This window comes from Leucoraja erinacea, chromosome 28, assembly GCF_028641065.1.
Source record: "Leucoraja erinacea ecotype New England chromosome 28, Leri_hhj_1, whole genome shotgun sequence".
Taxonomy (NCBI): Eukaryota; Metazoa; Chordata; class Chondrichthyes; order Rajiformes; family Rajidae; genus Leucoraja; species Leucoraja erinaceus.
The window spans coordinates 12,526,545-12,547,099 of NC_073404.1; the positions used below are offsets into that span (position 1 = coordinate 12,526,545).

Consider the following 20,555-nt stretch of genomic DNA (forward strand, 5'->3'; position numbering starts at 1 on the left):
TGTCCATCCGGGGCCCAGTGTCCATCCAGGGGCCCAGTGTGTCTCGGGGCCCAGTGATCACAGGCCACTGTCCAGAGTCCCAGTGTTCAGAAGTCCAGAGGCCCATGATCTTAGGAGCCCAGTGTCCAGGGGCCTAGTGTCCATCCGGGGCCCAGTGCCTGTCCAGAGGTCTACTATTCTCGGTGGTCCCAAGGTGAGTTGTTGCTTCAGGTAAAGTGGCCTCCGACGACTCCGCCCACTCCGCCTCCCCAGTCGGAGATGCAGTCCAGAGCGGGGTGGAGCGGTGGTGGACTCTCGCGCAGCGGCCTCCAAATTGCGGGTCTGGTGTGGACGGCTGGCACTGGGAGCCCGGGGTCCCTGGAGGGAGACCCGACTTTTCTTTGGGGTCTCGCAACGGCCACTTCTCCCGCCCGAGTTGCGGGGTCGAAGAGCTCTTGGAGCGGGGCCTTACATCACCTAACACCAAGACCCGGTGTGCGACCTCGCACAGATTCACAGTGAGCTTTTGGTCTTCCAGCACGGAAACAGGTAAATTCAGCTCACATTGTTTGTCCATGGCTGACCATCCTGGACAGGGGTCTCATTGACTACATTTCTTGACATTCCATGAGCCCTCATCAATCCTTCCTATTTGTTCCACATATTGAGGCAGTATTGAGTGGTGCAGCTGGTAGAGCCACTGCCTCACAGTGCCAGAGACTTGTGTTATGTGTAAGGAAATTGGGAATATCTGGGAAGAGGACATTTTACGGCGTTGGGTGGAGTAACAAATGTGGACACTTCTGGACCGTGAGGGTAACATCACTCAGACAAGAGCCCTTGCTCACAATCCCAATCCCACCATTCTGCCCTGCCACTAATACATTGGCCATGCTGTCCTTCCTTCCTCCACAGGCATTGACTCCAGGGAACAGAAGGATCACCGCTCTGGCCGACTGTTGGAATGGAAAGAGGTCCAGCGGAAGCTGCCCTGGAATGTGGTGCTGCTGATGGGAGGAGGCTTTGCCCTGGTCCAAGGATGTGAGGTAACACTGACAACTAGACACTGCCGGTCCCAGCGATCACACACCCACGCCCTCTCACCATCGGTTTCACAAGCTTCAGGAATTCAGAGGTCATTCCCTCTTCACCCCCCTCCCTTTGGGCAGATGATATTAAAACTTGAAAGCACGTCACACCAGTTTTAGGAACAGCTTCTTCCCCAATGTTGTCAGACTACTTTACAGATGTCTCATACGCTAAGGATATGTTCCCAGTCTTCCAATCTACCTTGTTGCAGCCCTTGCATTTTTTTAATCTACACTTTCCCTGCCGCACTATAATTCTGCACTTTGTTTATTTCTCTCTTGCACAATCATTTCTACTTCCATCCCCACCCTTGGCAGTGTGATCCAGGCACCCACCACTGTGTAAAAAACTTGCCCTGCACATCTCCTTTAAACTTTGCCTCTCTCACCAATGCCCTTGAGATGGGCAGGGCAAAGTTCAAGGTCTGATAGACTGAGGCGGGATTGAAGATGGTATGGGACTTCGGTCAAGGGCAGATGAGCTGGGGCAAAGGTCAGGGTTGGAAACAGGATGGGTCGAAAATCGGGTGTAGAGGCCAGGTTGAGAGGGATGGACGTAGCTGGGGATGGGTGCTCTGGCTCGGACAGACACAGGAGGGTGCTGGACTGCAACAGAGTGAGCAGAAACTGTCAGAATAAAAGAAAGGTGAGGAATTTCTGTGCAGGAAAGAGCTGCAGATGCTAGTTTAAATCAAAGGGAGACACAAAATGCTCAGCGGGCCAGACAGCAATTCTAGAGAGAAGGAAGGGGTGATGTTTCGGATCGAGACTGTTCTCCAAAGAGGCTGCCTCTCCCAATGAGTTACTCCAGCATTATGTGTCTACCTGAGGAATTTCTGTAGTCAGCATGGTGAATCTGGAATTCATTGCCATAGACGGGTGTGGAGGCCAAGTCAATGGCTATTTTTAAGGTGAAGATTGACAGATTCTTAATTAGCAAGGGTGTCAGGGGTTATGGGGAGAAAGCAGGAAAATGGGGTTGAGAGGGAAAGATAGTTCAGCTGATGGGCCGAATGGATTAATTCTGCTCCTATGACAGGAATTTGTATGGACGTGAAATAATGAACTATGAGGGAATTGATTAAGTATTAACAGGGTGGCAAGGTGGCGCAGCGGTAGAGTTGCTGCCTTACAGTGCTCGCAGCACCAGAGACCCAAGTTCAATCCTGACCACAGGTGCTGTTTGTACTTAGTTTGTACATTCTCCCCATGACCATGTGGGTTTTCTCCGAGATCTTTGGTTTCAAAGGTTTCAAATGTATTTTATTGTCACGTAGTAATTAACGTACAGTGATATTCGTATTACCATACACCCATACAAAAAAAACAAGACACAACTACATAAGAATTAACATAAACATTCACCACAGCAGTTTCCTCCCACACTCCAAAGATGTACAGATTTGTAAGTTAATTGGCTTGGTGTATGTCGCTAGTGTGTGTGTAGAATAGTGTTAATGTGCGGGGATCGCAGGTCGGTGCAGACTCGGTGGGCTGAAGGGCCTGTTTCCGCATCTCTAAACTAAACTAAGAATTAAGTATGAACAGTATAAACATGTGACAATAAAGTATCATTCATTGGGGTTGAGTGGGAAAGATAGATCAGCCATGATTGAATGGCAGAGTAGAGTTGATGGGCCGAATGGCCTAATTTTGACCCTACAACTTATGAACTGCCAACTGACTGAATCCCTGCCACTTCCTCCCCAGGTATCGGGCTTACACGTGTGGATGGGCAGACAACTGCTGCCATTGAAGAACCTGCCGCCATGGAGCATCGCTGCCCTGCTATGCCTGCTCATCTCCATCTTCACCGAGTGCTCCAGTAACGTGGCCACTGCCACCCTCTTCCTGCCCATGCTGGCCTCCATGGTACGTTGCACCCCCCCCAACCCCCTCCCCCCCCCCACCACAGGCAGCTGTTCCCGACACAGGGGAGGTGCGATGGGCAAGGGGGGGCGATCGGTTCCTCACGCTCACCTTGGGCAGGGTGCTCAGGTGAAGTTTATCATCACTTGTATGATTACAGTGAGCAGACACAAGGAACCGTAGGCACTGGAGTCTACAGCAAAACACAAAGTGCTGGAGGAACTCAGCTGGTCAGGGGCCATCTGTGGAGTGAACAAACAGAAGATGTTACAGTTTGGGACCCTTCTTCAAATTCAGACTCAGACTGCTATCTGAAGAATGGTCCCTACCCAAAACATCTTCTGTGCATTCCATCCACATATACTGCATGACCCGCTGAGTTTCTACAGTTTGCAGAAGCAAAGAACTGCAGATGCTAGTGTATACCAAAGATAGACACAAAGTGCTGGAGGAACTTAGTGGATCGGGCAGCATCTCTGGAGAACACGCCGACCATTGATCACCATTTTACACTAGTTCTATCCAACTTTTACATCCACTCTCTACACACCTGGGACAATTTACAGAGAACATTAAACCTATAAACCTGCATGTCTTTGGAATGTGGGAGGTAACCGGAGTATACGGAAGAAACACACACGGTCATAGGTAAAACATGCACACTCCATGTAGACAGTACCCAAAGTCAGGATCAAACCCAGGTCTCTGGTACTGTGAGTTAGCAACTCTACCTGCTGCACCTCTGTGACAGAGGTTGGGAATTCTGTGCCTACTGCCTACATTCTCAAAGCCATTCCATTATCCACAAGATACAGGGTCCAGGGTGAGAGACATGAACCACTCACCACTTCTCCTTTCATAGATGCTGCCCGAACCTGCCAAGTATATACCACAGGGTTAGGTTAGGTAAGGGAGAGGTCCAGCGAGACCTGGGTGTCCTTGTACACCAGTCACTGAAAGTTGGCGTGCAGGTACAGCAGGCGGTGGAGAAAGCTAATGGAATGTTGGCCTTCATATCAAGAGAATTTCAGTATAGGAGTAAAGAGGTTTTTCTGCAGCTGTATAGGGCTCTGGTAAGACCACATCTGGAGGATTGTGTACAGTTTTGGTCTCCTAATTTGAGGAAGGACATATTTGTGATTGAGGCAGTGCAGCGTAGGTTCACGAGATTGATCCTGGGATGGAGGGACTGTCACGAGGAAAGATTGAAAAGACTAGGCTTGTATTCACTGGAGTTTAAAAGGATGAGGGGATATCTTATAGAAACATATACAATTACTAGACTAAGTGGGACCCATCGGGTCCCAGCATCAGACTGGAGGGCTGGTCACCAACGCCATATTCCACCTCTCCACCAATTCCAATATTGCTCACCAGTAAGGGGGGGGGGGGGGGCTTTATGTTGCGCTAGTATGAGTGCTGCGGGCCGAAGGTACTGGTTTCCAGAGGGCTAGTATAGACATTGTGGGCCAAATGGATTCTTGGGCTGGCAGCCAACTGTTGCAACGATTTTAAAAGCCAAGCCAAGGCAAACAATTGGGCAGCAGCCACCCGACAACCAAAATTCATTTTGTGAACACAAATTTGTTAAAAAGGCGAGGCAAACAATTGGACAGCAGCCACCATACAGCCGCATCGAGCGGACTCAACGTGGAGTAGACGTGCATTCAGTGTTATTCGCAGCTCAGAGAGCCGTGACCCGATCGCTTCCTGGGTATGGTAGAGACTGAGTGAGGGACTACACTTACCCCTCAACAGAGAGAATGGAGAATTTTTTTTAAACATTAATATCTCTCTGATTTTTCCTCGATGGGAAAAATCCCGGAAGGCGGAGGGGGGCTCTGAGCGAGGTGGCCAAAAATGACGGCCGTAGGTGGTGACGTTCTCTCGGAAATCACACCACAGCGAGCCAAAAGCGGTCAGGATCAGACTTTTAGTAATATAGAAGATAGATAAAAGGACTGGATAAGCTAGATGCAGGAAAAATGTTCCCAATGTTGGGCAAGTCCAGAGCCAGGGGCCAGTCTTAGAATAAAGGGGGGACCATTTACGACTGAGGTGAGAAAGACATTCTTGCCATAGAGGGAGTAGAGAGAAGGTTCACCAGACTGATTCCTGGGATGGTAGGACTTTCATATTAAGAAAGACTGGATAGACTCGGCTTGTACACGTTAGAATTTAGAAGATTGAGGGGGGATCTTATAGAAACTTACAAAATACTTAAGCTAAATGCAGGAAGATTATTCCCGATGTTGGGGAAGTCCAGAACTAGGGGTCACAGTTAAGGATAAGAGGGAAGACTTTTAGGACCAAGATGAGAAAATCATTTTTTACACAGAGAGTGGTGAATCTGTGGAATTCTCTGCCACAGAAGGTAGTTGAGGCCAGTTCATTGGCTATATTTAAGAGGGAGTTAGATGTGGCCCTTGTGGCTAAAGGGATCAGGGGGTATGGAGAGAAGGCAGGGATGGGATACTGAGTTGGATGATCAGCCATGATCATATCGAATGGCGGTGCAGGCTCGAAGGGCCGAATGGCCTACTCCTGCACCTATTTTCTATGTTTTCACCCAGAGAGTTGTGAATTTGTGGAATTCCCTGCCACAGAGGGCAGTGGAGGCCAAATCACTGGATGGATTTAAGAGAGAGTTAGATAGAATTAGGGGCTAGTGGAATCAAGGGATATGGGGAGAAGGCAGGCACGGGTTATTGATTGGGGACGATCAGCCATGAGCACAATGAATGCTGGCTTAAAGGGCCGAATGGCCTCCTGAACCTATTTTCCACGTTTCTATGGCTCGTACCATTTACCCATATTTGGCTTCTATCCTTCCAAACCTTTCCTATTAATGTACCTGTCCAATTATCTTTTATATTATGTTCTTCGATCCATCTCCTCTGGCAACTTGTTCCATAAACGCTGGTCCAGATCCCAATAACCAATAGAATTCACCACTCTCAGTGAAAGAATTGTCCTCCTTGTCTCCTGGAACAACTGAGGAGGGACTTGATAATTATGAGGCGTAGATAGGGTAGACATTCAGAACCACAAAATGCTGGAGTAACTCAGCGGGACAGGCAGCATCTCTTGATAGAAGGAATGGGTTGAGACCCTTCTTCAGACTTTTGGATAGAAGTTTTGGACTTTTGGACATGGATATGCAGGGAATGGAGGGACAGGGAGGCAAGGCATTAGTTTGACTTGACATTGTGTTCGGCATGGACATTGGGCGCCAAAGAGCCTGTTCCTGTGCTGTACTGTTCTATGTTCTAAGCTGTGTTCCCCCTGACAGGTCGTCTTGTTCAAATTGAACCCTCTCTACGTCATGATCCCATGTACCGTCAGCACCTCCTTCGCCTTCATGTTGCCAGTGGCCACTCCGCCCAACGCCATCGTCTTCTCCTACGGCCACGTCCGGGTGTCCGACATGGTGAGTGTGGAAGGGGAGGGGTGGTGGGTGGAGGAGGGGTGGTGGGAGGGGGAGTGGGAGGGGGAGGGGGGTGGTGGGAGGAAGAGGTGAGGGGTGGTAAGAGGGAGAGGGGGAGGCAGAGACGTGGTGGGAGGGGGAAAGGTGGTGTGAGGGGGGGGAGGGGATGCTGGAGGGGGAGAAGTAGTGGGAGGGGTAGTGAGAGAGGTTGGGGTGGTGGGAGCAGGAGGGGAGGTGGGTTGGCAGGATACCTGTCCTTACACACCTTAGAACATGATCAGTAAGAGCCTCAAACATCACGGGGAGAAGGCAAGGGAATGGGGTTGAGAGGGAGAAATAGATCAGCCATGATTGGATGGGCTAAATGGACTAATTCTAACTATGTTACAGTCCAACATAGAACTTCACAGCATCAGAGACCCTTGTTTGTTCATGACCTCGCGTGCTGTCTGCGTGGAGTTTGCATGTTCTGCCTGAGACCGTGTGGGTTCTCTTCAGGTGTTCCCCCCACCTTTTCAAGGGGCAGCATAGGATGGGCAATAAACGCTAGTCAAGATCCCAATAACCAATAGAATAAATGGGAATTAAATTCCACAACAGGATAATCACTCACTGTATGTAAAATAAATCTCGGGCCTGAGAGGAACTTTACACAGTCAAGTTTATTGCCATGTGCACAAGTATGGTGAGATGCAGGTGCAATGAAAATCTAGTTTGCAGCAGCATCACAGGCACACAGATTTAGATAAACATTCAGAACATAAATTATACATAAATCCCACAAAAGTAAAAAGGAAAAAGATGGGGGAAAAACACAAGCTTGAGAGCAAAAACACAATTTCTAACATGTCCATGAAAGCATAAAAGGTTCCATTGGTGAAGTAGGATTAAGGTTGTGAAGTTTGGTTCATGAACCTGATGGTTGCAGGAAAGTAGCTAATCCTGAACCTGGTGGTGTGGGACTTCAGGCTTCTGTCCTTCCTGCCCAATGGTAGCAATGAGAAGAGGGCATGCCCCTTATGATTGATTGATAGAATTTATATGGTAGGGATCCTAGATGATAGATGAAGTCTTCTGAGATAGTGCCTCATGTCGATGCTGAAGATGGTGGGGAGGGCTGTGCCTGCAATGGGTCTGGGTCCACCACTCTCAGCAGCCTATTCCTGTGCATTGAGTAAATAACCCGTGGATGATCAGTTCACCCGTTCAGTGACCTGGTGGTGTGATGGGACAACTTTGGTCACTGTGTCCCGGTTCTTGTTCTTGTTCCCGGATGCTTTCTGGCAGTAGAACCACTGATGGACTGGCCAGCTTTGGGAGCGCAGATGGGTTTTTTTAATTTTTAAGAATACAGGTGCACAACCTTTTATCCGAAAGCCATGGGACCAGACACTTGTCGGATTTCGGACATTTTCGGATTTCCGAATGGAAGATTTTTAGCGTAGATTAGGAAGGTAGCGCGGGCGGCTTGAAAAGTCTGGAGCGGCTGCCTCCTCCCCGGAGACCGGGGAATCATTGTAAATCATTGCATAAATGTTAGTCAGTTAGTTTGGAGGGATTTTATGTGGTGGTGGTGGTGGGGGGTGGTAAAGGGGGAAACTTTGATTCTTAGTCCCCTACCTGGTCGGCGACTCCCAACATCGCGGAGCTGGGGGCTCCGTCCGGCCGTGGGCGGCGCCGGTTGGAGCTCCGACCCCGGCAACTCTTCCCCTGGCTGCGAGGCGCTCCAAATCCAGCGCTGCCCGCGGCCGGACGCTCGCAGCCCCAGCTCCACGAATGTTGGGAGTCGGCGGCCACAGCGCTCCGGAACTTACCGCACGGCGACCCGGTAAGGCATTGCCCGCTCCCCGCTGGTATCCCAGCACTGCGACGCCGCCGACTCCCAACATTCGCGGAGTTGGGGCTGCGGGCGTCCGGCCGCGGGCGGCGGTGGATTTGGAGCGCCTCGCAGCCAGGGGTAAAGTTGCCGGGGTCGGAGCTACAACCGGCGCCGCCCGCGGCCGGACGCCCGCAGCCCCAGCTGGGAGTTGGCGGCCACAGCGCTGCGGAGCTTATTGCACGGCGACCCGGTAATGCATTGACCGCTCACCGCCTCTCCGACCAGGTAGGGGACTAAGAATTAAAGTTTACCCCTTCACCCCCCCTTCACATAAAAGCCCTCCAAACTAACTGACTAACATTTAAGCAATGATTTACAGATGTTTAAGTGTCTCCCCGGTCTCCAGGGAGGAGGCAGCCGCTACAGTAGTACAGTAGTACCTGGGTTGACCGTGGGTCGTTTCGGGTCAAGTTTGGCGCCAAACGCGAGCTTTAGTGTGCAGAGGACATCCTGGAAAAATGGCCGGTTTTCGGAGTTTTTCGGTTTCCGGAACACCGGATAAAAGGTTGTGCACCTGTATATACAATACAAAACAATACCAAATAAACCCACCACTGTAATGTTAAATCACGCAATTATTTAAAACAAATATTCTGAAATGTTGCACTCCTAAACAACTATATTACAATCCATATTAATGATATATTCCACCGCCTTGCGGTCCAGGAAATCTCCCAGGGTACCTGCGGACAGTGCATATTCCCTTTCTAATCCCACCCGGGCGCGGACGTAACCCCAGAAAAGGGGCAGGCAGCAGCTCAGGTAGAGCCCTCTTCTGCCTGACGCCGTGACTCGCAGATGGCCAGCTTGGCCAGGCAACCCAACCAGGATATCTTTAGCCCTAGGGTGGGCAGATGTTAACGAGTGTTTGCCTTTGTTCAGGTCAAGGCGGGGTTTGTTCTCAAAGTGATCAGTGTGGTGTCGGTCACCGTGGCCATCAACACTTGGGGCCGTGCCATGTTCCATATCGACACATTCCCTGCTTGGGCCAACATCTCCCGCTCACCGTGACCGGCAGCAGGGAGACGGCTGCCATGGACGTCACTACCCGCCAGGTGCTGCCGACAGTCTGGTTAATGGCGGGAGGCCCGGGGACAAGGCTACGTGGAGCGTGTGGATGGTGGTTGGTGTGGGGTGTCTCGACTCATTGTCAGTGCTTGAATTTACATGAATAAAACAAAGTTAGTGCACCCGGGCATGTCTGTCAGCCTGCAATCCTCTCGCTGCCTTTCACACAGCCATGATTCATTGAATTACACAGCATAGAGGCAGGCCCTTCAGCCTACCCAGCCCCTGCTGACCATCGATCACCCATTTAGTTAAACCACTTGTGCCTCCACTAACTTACACAATTTATAGATGGCCAATTAACATACATACCCGCACGTCTTTGGGATGTGGCAAGAAACCTGAGCACCCGGACGAAACCCACGCAGTCTGCCTCACAGCACCAGAGACTCTGGTTCGATCTTGACCTCAGAAATGGTCTGTGTGGAGTTTGCATGTTCTCCCTGTTCTCCAATTTTTTCCCACATCCCAAAGACGGGCGGTTTTATAGGTTAATTGACGTTCTGTAAATCGTGTAGGGAGTGGAGGCAAATGTTTGTAGGTTAATTGTCCTCTTTAAATTTTCCCTAGTGTGTAGGGAGTGGATGGGAAAGTGGGTTAACACAGGACTAGTGTGAACGGGTGATCGATGGTCGGTGGGTTAGCTGTGTGGGTGACAGGTGGAATCTCGGGGAGATTGAATGATTCATTGAAATGTTACGTTTAAGAAAGAACTGCAGATGCTGGAAAAATCGAAGGCAGACAAAAATGCCGGAGAAACTCAGCGGGTGAGGCAGCATCTATGGAGTAAAGGAATAGGCGACGTTTTGGGTTGAGACCCTTCTTACGACTGATGTGGGGGGGGGGGGGGGGGGGGGGGGGGGGGGGGGGGGGGGGGGTGGGGGGGGGGGTGGTGGTGGGGGGGGGGGGGGGGGGGGGGGGGTGGGGGGGGGGGGGGGTGGGGGGGGGGGGGGGGGGGGGGGTGGGGGGGGGGGGGGGGGGGGGGGGGGTGGGTGGGGGGGGGGGGGGTGTGGGGGGGACACATCAATCTGAAGAAGGATGTTACTATCATGTGACATGTCAGTGAAATTCTTTGTTTTGCAAACCATGCACAAAGAGTCGCCACGTATAGGAAGCCGACACAGTTACAATGAGATGATGGGAATGTGGGAAGAATTTAAAAAATGGGATGAATTAGGATTGGTGAATGGGTTTTAGTTTTATAGATACAGCGCGGAAACATGCCCACCGAGTCCGCACTGACTAGCGATTCCTGCACACTAACATTATTCTACACACACTAGGGACAATTTACATTTATACCAAGCCAATTAACTTCCAAACCTGCACGCCTTTTCAGTGTGGGAGGAAACCGAAGAACTCGGAGAAAACCTACACGATCACAGGGTGAACGTACAAACTCCGTACAGACAGCACCTGTGGTCGGGATCAAACCTGAGTCTCCGGCGCTGTAAGGCAGCAACTCTACCCTGAGCCGCCCCCAAGTGATTGATGGTCAGTGTGGGCTCAACAGCCTGAATCCGTGCTGTCGCTCTGCCTGTGGTTCTGTATGTGTACAGTCCCCCACAGCCCATCCCTGCGCCTTTACCCTGCGCTCAGCCCCTCCTTAAGGGGAGGTGCAGCCAATCCCTGGGCGAGTGGTTGGCGAACTCTCCCCTCCCCCGTGATACCCTGTCATTGTGCTGAAGGGTAGAGACTGGTCTCCCACAGGTCGACCGCTTGCCACACCTACAGGACCAACCCTCAGACAGACGTCGTCTGCAGCAGGTCTGAAAACAAGCCAGGGGTCGTTTACAAAGTGCCCAGGTCTGTTATAATTAATTGAAGGATCTCAGACAATAGACAATAGGTGCAGGAGTAGATCATTCGGCACTTCAAGCCAGCACCGCCATTTACTGTGATCATGGCTGATCATCCACATTCAGTATCCCGTTGCTGCCTTCTCACATTATCGCTTGACTCTGCTTTCTTTAAAAGCTCTCTCTCTTGAAAGCATCCGGAGAATGCCTCCACTGCCTTCTGAGGCAGAGAATTCCAGATTCACAACTCTTGAAGAAAACGTTTTTCCTCATCTCCTATCCCTTATTCCCAAACTGTGGCCCCTGGTTCTGGCCTCCCCCAACACCGGGAACATGTTTCCTGCCTCTAGCTTGTCCAATCCCTTAATAATCGTACGTATAAGTTTCAATAGGATCGCCTCATCCTCTTAAATTCCAGTGTTTCCAAGCCCAGTAGCTCCATTCTGTCAAAATATGACAGTCCCGCCATCCCGGGAATTCACCTTGTGAAGCTACGCTGCACTCCCTCAATGGAAGAATGTCCTTCCTCAAATTTGGAGACCACAACTGCACACAATACTCCAGGTGTGGTCTCATCAGGGCCCTGTACGACTGCAGAAGGACCTCTTTGCTCCTGTACTCAACTCCTCTTGTTCTGAAGGCCAAAATGCCATGAGACACACTCATGCTCGTCTACCAGGACATGGTACCGGCCCTTGGGGAAGCCTGTCAGAGTGGTTTGCGTGTGAATAACTGCAGTGTCTGCTGTAGACCGTGCACACTGCAGCTGCTGCACTCGGTGAGGGTATGGGGCAACTCACAAACCATTGGAGGAACACTGTCTCCACAAGATGGCACTGTGGCACAGCTGGTAGACTTGTTCCCTCACAGCGCCAGATACACCGGTTCGATCCTGACCTCGGGTACTGACTGTGTGGAGTTTGCACTTCCCGCCTGTGACTGCATGGATTTTCTCCGCGAACTCCGATTTCCTCCCACATCCCAAAGACGTGTGGGTTGTTGTGTAATTGGACTCCGTAAATTGCTCCTTGTTGTCAGGAATGGATGCACAAAATGTGATAACATAGAACTAGTGTGAACCAGGGAATGATGGTCAGTGTGGACTTGTGGGCTGAAGTTTCTGTTTCCAATTGGAGAATTGGGACCCTTCATCAGTGTGAAGAAGAGTCCCCACCTGAAACATCATCTACTTCCATCCACAGATGCTGCCTGACCTGCGGAGTTCCTCCAGCACTTTGTGTTTTGCTCATGATTCCATCTTGTGCAGTTCCATGTGTCTCCACTATGGGAGTTGGTCTTTGTTAGATTAAGTTGTACTGAGTGTGTAGGATGTAACTGCAGATGCTGGTTTAAACCAAAGAGAGACACTAAAATCTGAAGTAACACAGTGGGGCAGACAGCATCTTTGGAGTAAAGGAATTCCTTTTCTCCAGAGATGCTGTCTGACCCGCTACTCCAGTTTTTTGTGTCTCTGTTAAATTGGAATGAATTGCGTTGAGTTGCCCTGGGTTGAGTGGAATGGATTGGGTAATGAGGTTAGGTTTAATTGGGATGGATGGTCATGAGATCATAAGTGATAGGAGTTGAACGAGGCCATTCATGGCTGATCTATCTCTCCCTCCTAACCCCAATCTCCTGCCTTAAATACTTCTATCAGGGCTCCCTTCGACATCTGACGTTCCAGAGAAAACAATCCAAGTTTCTCCAACCTCTCCTGACAGTTAATATCCTCTAATACAGGCAGCATTCTGGTAAACATCTGCTGCACCTTGGATAAATTCTCCACATACTTCTAGTAATGAGTGGCCAGTTCGGCACACAATACTCCAATGTGGACGAACCAACGTTTTATAAAGCTGCAGATAATTGACAGGTTATCCAAAACTCGTTGACACAGTCAGCATGTTATTACTGGGGCACCGCAGACTCCCCACTCTAGAGATAAATGAGATCTATTTCTCACTATATCACCGTCTATATCTCTCCTTTCCCTTTCCCGCCACTCAGTCTAAAGAAGGGTCTCGACCTGAAATGTCACCTATTCATTTTCTCTAGGATTGTTGTCTGACTCACTGAGTTACTCCAGCTTTTTGTGTGTATCTCAGGTTTGTACGTTAATTGGTTTGGTGTAATTGTAAATTGTCCCTCGTGTGTATAGGACAGTGTAAGTGAGTGGGGATCGCTGGTCGGCGCGGACTCAGTGTCAGAAGGTCTTAAGTGATTGGTGCAGAATTAGGCCATTTGGCCTAAGTCAACTCTGCCATTCAATCATGGCTAATCTATCTCTCCCTCCTAACCCCATTCTCTTTGCCCCATAACCCTTGACACCCGTACTAATCAAGAATCTATCTCTGCCTTAAAAAATATCCATTGAATTGGCCTCCACAGCCTTCTATGGCAAAGAATTCCAAAGATTCACCAACTACTGTCTAAAGAAATACTTAATCTCCTTTTGAATGACCCTGTTTCTAAACTAAACTGAATTAGACTATAGGCTCAAACTGTCCAGCCTCTCTTGATAGGATGATCCTCTCATCCCAAGATTTAGCCCGGCCAATCTCTCTTGGACTGTCTCCAGTCCTACCAAAGCTGCACGATATTCCAGCTGTGTTATATCTCAACAGCTGTTTTTTTCCAGCTGTATTGTATCTCACCAACTGGAACAAAACCTCCCCGAACTGAAAACAAAATGCAGGAGCATCTCAGTAGCTCTGGCAGTATCCGTGGAGAGAATAGACAGTCGCCGTTTTGGTCGGGACCCTTCATCGTCTGTCCATTCCCCTACACAGATGCTGCCTGACCTGTTGAGTTCCTCCAGCACTTTGTGTTTGGCTCCAGTTTCCAGCATCCGCAGTTCCTTTTGTCTCCCCATTCTTAATCTCCAACCTTGTGCAACAGAGGCCGAGCTGTTTATTTTCATAACGAGCTGGACATGATCGCTGCTGTTTGTGCTGCATGTGCTGAACACGCCATTCCTGCTGAACTTCACTCACCGTCACTCTTAGTTTAGATAATAATCATCTGGCTCTTGATTCCATTTACTTCATACCTCCTTCCATTTGCCACTCTTGCTAACTTAATCTATGTACAGGGTATATCCCACAGCAGTATCCTCATCACCACAGGCCCTTCCGCCAACATTTGTATTAGCCCATTTGGAAATGTTACATACAGTTCCTTTCTCCAGACCATGAATGTAAATAGGGAGCAATTGTGGGAAGAACTGACCCCTGCAGTTGTCCTTCCATTCCCTCTCCCCACAAAGACACACACACACACACTCTTCCCCCTCCACAAGCAACACACACACTCTGTACCCCCTGCTCTGCCCCCCCACCCACCCACCACCCTGCCTCAGCACTGTGGCGCAGAGGTAGAGTTGCTGCTTTACAGCGCCAGAGATCCGGGTTCAATCCTGAACATGGGTGCTCTCTGTACAGAGTTTGTACGTTCTTCCCGTGATCTACATGGGTTTTCTCCGGGTTCTTCGGTTTCCTCCCACACTCCAGAGAGTAGAGACGCACAGGTTTGTAGGTTAATTGGCTTGGTATAATTGTATAATGTCCCTGCTGTGTGGGACAGTATTATGGTGCTGGTTGGTGCGGACCCGATGGGCTGAATAGCCTGTTTCCGCACTGTATGTCTAAGCTACCCTCTACTCTCTCCCCCTACCCTGTCACCCCTCCCCTCTCCCCTCCCAACCCTGACTTTAGAGATAAGTGAGAACAGACCATTCCGCCCACCGAGTCCGTGCCAACCAGCGATCACCCCGTACACTCGCACTATCCTACACCCTCGGAACCACTTACATTTACAGAGGCCAATTAACCTACAAACCTGTACATCTTAAGAGTGTGTCAGGAAACTGGTGCATCCGGAGAAAACCCACGCCTTCACGAGAACATACAAACTCCGTACAGACAGCACCGGTAGCCAGGATCAAACACGGGTCTCTGACGCTTTGAGGCAGCAACTCTACCGTTGCGCCACCATGCTGCCCAACATTGCCTGACATTGACTCTGCCCTGTCCCTGCCACACTTTGTCATGTTGGGGGAATGTACGTGACTGAGCATGTTGCTGTGTGTGTGGGTTTGGGAGTCGTGGTGTTTGATTGTTTTGTGTGTGTGTGTCAGAGCGTGAATACAACTAAGTGTGTGTCAGTATAAGCAAGGCCCAGGAATAGATTTAGCTGGGCTGGAGATCAAAGAAGCATTAAAAGAAAAAATATCTCCGACATTCTGTCGCACTTCCCTTGTGTGAAGAGAGGAGAAATTGGGGAGACTGGGCCTGATGTCCATGGAGTGGAGAAGGTGGAGAGGTCACATGAGGTTTATAACACTATGAGGGGTGTGGATAGGGTAGAGTGTAGGAGGCTTTTCCCCATAAAAGATGTAGACAAACCAGAGGACATAGATTTCAGATAAGGGTGGGTGGGGAGAGGAAACTAAGTGTGAATTTCTTCATCCAGAGAATGGTGAGTACCTGGAACACACCAAAGATACTGCACGAGAGACTGGGGAAGCAGTCACTGACAGTGTAAGAAGTGTTTGGATGATGATCACCAGAATTTAGAACTGGAACAGACTCTTTGACTCACCATGTCCGCATCAAACATGATACCAAGTTAAACGGGTGAGCCGTTGGTGGGAGGAGCCGTTTGGCGGGAGGGAGTGAACCGTTGGTGGAGGGAGCCGTTGGTGGAGGGGGAGAGCCGTTGGTGGGGGTGAGGGGCTCGGACGGGGGATAGAGGCTGTTCACGAAGCAGAGGGGCTGAGCCGGGGCGGGGGGAGAAGAGAGGGGGGGTTAGCCAGTGGGGGGAGCCGGGGCTGACCAGTTGTGAGGAGATGCTGTCGTGGCTGAGGGCGCTGCGGGGGTTCCCCCACCCGTTCGCTCTCACTATCATTCTGCCAATCCTTCTGCTGCTGCCACTGCCCATCGCCATAAAGACCACGGTAAGCATCCGACACCAGTGACCCCTGACCCGACCCCGGCGATGCCGTCCAAACACCAATGTCTCTAGTGATCCCTGTCCTGAACCCCCCTCCCGTGGCTCACTCCCAGGTTCGGCGCGAGTAGATTTGCAACGCTTTACCAAAACTTTTCTCTCATTTGCGGAGTGGAGAGGGGGGGCGTCACTCGACGAGTGAAGGGCACCGAGTGATGCAGATGTTGCCCTTGGGCGCACAGCTGGAGGAGTTCCAGCGTGTCGCCCCCTCCTCGCTGTCTGGGGCCAGGGGCAGGCGATGGACTGGGGGTGGGGGAGATGTGGGAAATGATAATTCAGCTCAATTTGTCCATGCCAACAAGAACACCCCATCAACACTGCCCAAGTTTGGCCCATATCCCTCTATAAACATGTCCTATCCATGTAACTGTCCAAGTGTCTTTTAAATATTGCTATCGTTCCTGCTTCAACTACCTCCTCTGGCAGCTCGTTCCACATCTATCTCTCCCTCCGGTTTTACATTTCCCACTTCTCTCCTTATCTGACACAATTCTGTCTCCTTTGCACGTCTAGCCTTTGTCATTTACTCCACTCATCTGCCAATCAAACCTTCCTCACCCTGTATCCATCTATCACTTGTGTAGGAAAGAACTGCAGATGCTGGTTTAAACCAAAGACACAAAAAGCTGGAATAGCTCAGTGGGTCAGGCAACATCTGTAGAGAAAAGGGAATGGGTGACATTTCGGGTCATGAACCTTCTTAAGGCTGGAAATCTGAAGAAGCGTCTCGACCCGAAATATTGTCGAGTTCCAAGCGTTGTGTAAACACTCCGTTTTTTTTAAAATAAACCGATACAGCCCCGTCACTCACTTGCACATCGCGTTAATATTTAACTATTACCGTGCCGTCGCTCGTGAGCAAAACGAGTTAACCGCCAAATCCTTTGTACTCAAACCACACGACAGCCCCGCCCCCTGATCGCGTGTTTGGTCGGCCAACGTCACGCCCGGTCCACACGAGAGTTCGAGGCTGACCAACGACGGTTCGATATCAAAATGGCCGTGCCCGCCACAACGTCACCTATTCATTTTCTGCCTGCTCGCTGAGTTACTCCAGCTCCCCATCAGTCTGAAGAAGGGTTTCGGCCCGAAACGTTGCCTATTTCCTTCGCTCCATAGATGCTGCTGCACCCGCTGAGTTTCTCCAGCATTTTTGTGTACCTTCGATTTTCCAGCATCTGCAATTCCTTCTTAAACACGAGTTACTCCAGCTTCTTGTGTCCACCTATATCACTTGCCAGGCTTTGTCACGCCTCACTTTTCCATCGTTCTCCCACCATTCAGACTGAAGAAGGATCCTTTTCCAAGCATTACCTCCACATTAGCATCTTCCAATTCTCCAACACTTGGTCTGTAGTCAGGGAAATTAGTTTAGTTTATTGTCAATCAATCAATCAATCAATCCTTTATTGTCATCTTGCAAGCAACAGTTGTACAGTGCAAAATGAAAGGACGTTTCCCAGGAAATAGCGGAGCATCGCACATGAAATTTAAAACGTTTCACACATAGTAACAAAAAAACAATCCAGTCCCTGATGGAACAGTATAAATAAATAGTTAAAAGCAGGTAAAACACAACGTTAAAATACAATAAACCAATCATAAAAATGTCCGGGGCAGCTGATTTGAGTGGGCAGTGCCAGTTATTAAAGTGGCCAGTGCCAGTTGTTATAGTGTCCGTGCCAGCCGCAGAATCAAATGACTGAGTACAGAGTGACTGTTTAGCAGCCTCACAGCCTGTGGTGGGAAGCCGTTTAGCAGTCTTGTAGTCCGGGCTTTGATGCTTCGATATCTCTTGCCTGATGGCAGGAGATCCAGGTGTATGTGGAGGGGGTGCAGTTTGTCCTTAGCAATTCTCTGAGCTTTTTTTAGACAGAGGCTCTGGAACAGTTCTTATACCGAGGGTAGGGAGACGCCAATGATCCTCTCTGCTCCCCTCACTACCCTCTGCAGAGCCTTCCTGTCCGAGCAGTTGCAGGTGGAGTACCACGTATTTATGCAGTACGTTTAGTAGTTTAGAGTTCACATGTACAGTGAAAAACTTTTGTTGCATGCTAACCAGTCAACGGAAAGACAATACATGATTACAGTGTATATATACATGATAAGGAAATAATGTTTAGAGCAAGGTAAAGCCAGTCAAGTTCGATCAAAGATAGTCCGATGGTCACCAATGAGGTAGATAGTAGATCAGGACTGCTCTCCAGTTGTGGTAGGATGATAACAGCTGAGAAGTAACTGTCCTGAATCTGGAGGTGTGCGCTTTCACACTTTTATACCTTTTGCCCAATGGGAGAGGGTAGAAGAGAGAGTTGCCAAGATGCGACTCGTCCTTGATTATGCTGCTGGCTTTGCCGAGGCAGCGTGAGGTTTAAATGGAGTCAATGGAAGGGAGGTTAGTTTGTGTGATGGTCTGAACTGCGTCCACAATTCACTGTAATTTCTTGCGGTCTTGGATGAAGCTGTTCCTAAACCAAGCTGTGATGCATCCCGCTAAAATGCTTTCTATGCAACATCTGTAGAAGTTGGTGGGAGTTATTGAGGACTTGCCGAACTTCCTAAGCCTTTAAGGAAGTAGAGGCGTGGGTGTGCTTTCTTGGCCGTTGCTTCAATATTGGTGGCCTGGAGATGTTGTTGGTGATATTGACTCCGAGGCATTTGAATGTTGGGCGTAGGCTTTGAAATTCCCTGCCTCATTATATCCAACTATCTGGGACATATTTCACCTGGCCTGGTAAATTATCCCACAGCTTATTCCACTTTTTCTGAATTGCAGTAAGATAGGCTTTGGCCTGATTTAAACCCTCTCCTCCAGTTGTACTATAAAATACAAAGTGATGGAAGAACTCAGCAGCTCAGGAAACATCTGTGGAGGGTAAGGACAGGTTATCTTTTTGGTCGGGATTTTCCTTCAGTCTGAACTGGAAACGTCTGTCCATTTCTCTCCCCAGATGCTGCCTGACCCACTGAGCTCCACCAGCACTGTGTATATGGCTGAAGATTCCAGCATCTGCAGTCAACTAAGGCACAAGTCAGGGATTTGATAGAAAGGGATTTGCCTGAAGGAAAAAACAACAGTGCATTTAGTTGCCCCAGATACTCGGACAGCTCATAAATTCATGTCATAGGAGCAGAATTAGGCTATTCAGCCCATCAAGTTTACTCCGCCTTTCAATCGTGGCTGACCTATCTTTCCCTTTCAACCCTTCTCCTGTCTTCTCCCCATAATCCCAGGCACCCTTACAAATCAAGAATCTGTCATCTCCACCTTAAATATATTCATTGACTTGGACTCCACATCCGTCTGTGGCAATGATTTCCACAGGTTCACCACCCTCTGACTAAATAAATTCCTACTCATCTCCTTTATAAAGGTATATCCTTTTATTCTGTGGCTATGACCTCTGGCTCTAGAATCTCTCTCTAGGGAAACATCCTCTCCATATCCACTCAATCCAGGCCTTTCACCATGATGCTGCAGTGCTGCTCAGAGGCAGGAACGTGGGTTCGGGGGAAGCTGAATTTGTGTGGATTTTCAGAAGACCTTTGATAAGGTGCTGCACGTGAGGCTGCTAAAGAAGATGAGAACTCATGATATCAGAGGGAAGATACTAGCACAATAGCAGGGTGGCTGGATGTCCGAAGGCAAAGAGTGGGAATAAAGTGGGCTTTGTTTTGGATGGGTGCCAATGACTAGCGGTGTTCCACAGGGGTCGGTATTGGGACCACTATTCGTCACGTTATATACAGTACCTATGATTTGGATGAGGGAATTGATGGGCCAAGTTTGCAGATGATACGAAGATAAGAGCAGGGGCAGGTAGTGTAGAGAAAGCAGGCACTCTGCAAAAGGACATGGACAGGTTGGGAGAGTGGGAAAAGAATTGGCAAATGGAATAGAGCATAGCAAAGTGTGGAGTTGTGCATTTTGGTAGTAGGAATAAAGGCACAGACTATTTGAATGCTTTCACCATTCGATAAGTTTCAACGTGGTGTCCCTTCATCCTAAACTCCAGCGAATACAGGCCCAGTGCCGTCAAACGCTCATCATATGTTAACCTAATTCATGGGATCATTGTCGTAAACCTCTGGACCCGTTCCAATGCCAGCACATTCTTCCTCAGAAATGGTGCCCAGAATTGCTCACAATATTCCAAATGTGATCTTACCAGTGCCATAGAGCCTCAGCATGACATCCCCATTTTTATCTTCTCATCCTTTCAAAATAAATGCTTTCCTTACCACTGATTTGACTTTCAAATTAACATTTTGGGAATCCTACACCAGCACTCCCAAGTCCCTTTGCACTTCAGATTTCTGAATTCTTTCTCCATTTTAAAATAGTCTATGCCATTATTCCTACTACCAAAATGCATGATTCCACACTTTGCTATGCTCGATTCCATTTGCCAATTCTTTACTGGCTTTATCTTGCACTA

At 49.3% G+C, this 20,555-nt stretch overlaps 2 protein-coding genes across 3 annotated transcripts in view; both read left to right on the plus strand.

Annotated features, from left to right (window-relative positions):
* LOC129710453 (Na(+)/citrate cotransporter-like) overlaps nt 1-9,521 on the plus strand; it is a 30,310-nt gene extending 20,789 nt beyond the window's left edge. Inside the window, exons 10-13 of the mRNA XM_055657408.1 lie at nt 876-1,025; nt 2,778-2,939; nt 6,229-6,366; nt 9,125-9,521. Of these exons, the coding sequence (XP_055513383.1) occupies nt 876-1,025; nt 2,778-2,939; nt 6,229-6,366; nt 9,125-9,253 (579 nt within the window). The 3' untranslated portion in view covers nt 9,254-9,521. The remainder of the gene's footprint in view (nt 1-875; nt 1,026-2,777; nt 2,940-6,228; nt 6,367-9,124) is intronic.
* Nucleotides 9,522-15,947: 6,426 nt separating this feature from the next.
* Nucleotides 15,948-20,555, plus strand: part of LOC129710610 (Na(+)/citrate cotransporter-like) — a 43,612-nt gene continuing 39,004 nt past the window's right edge. For both annotated transcript variants that reach the window (XM_055657744.1, XM_055657745.1), the window contains exon 1: nt 15,948-16,063. In XM_055657744.1, coding sequence (XP_055513719.1) covers nt 15,956-16,063 — 108 coding nt within the window. In that variant the 5' untranslated portion in view covers nt 15,948-15,955. The remainder of the gene's footprint in view (nt 16,064-20,555) is intronic.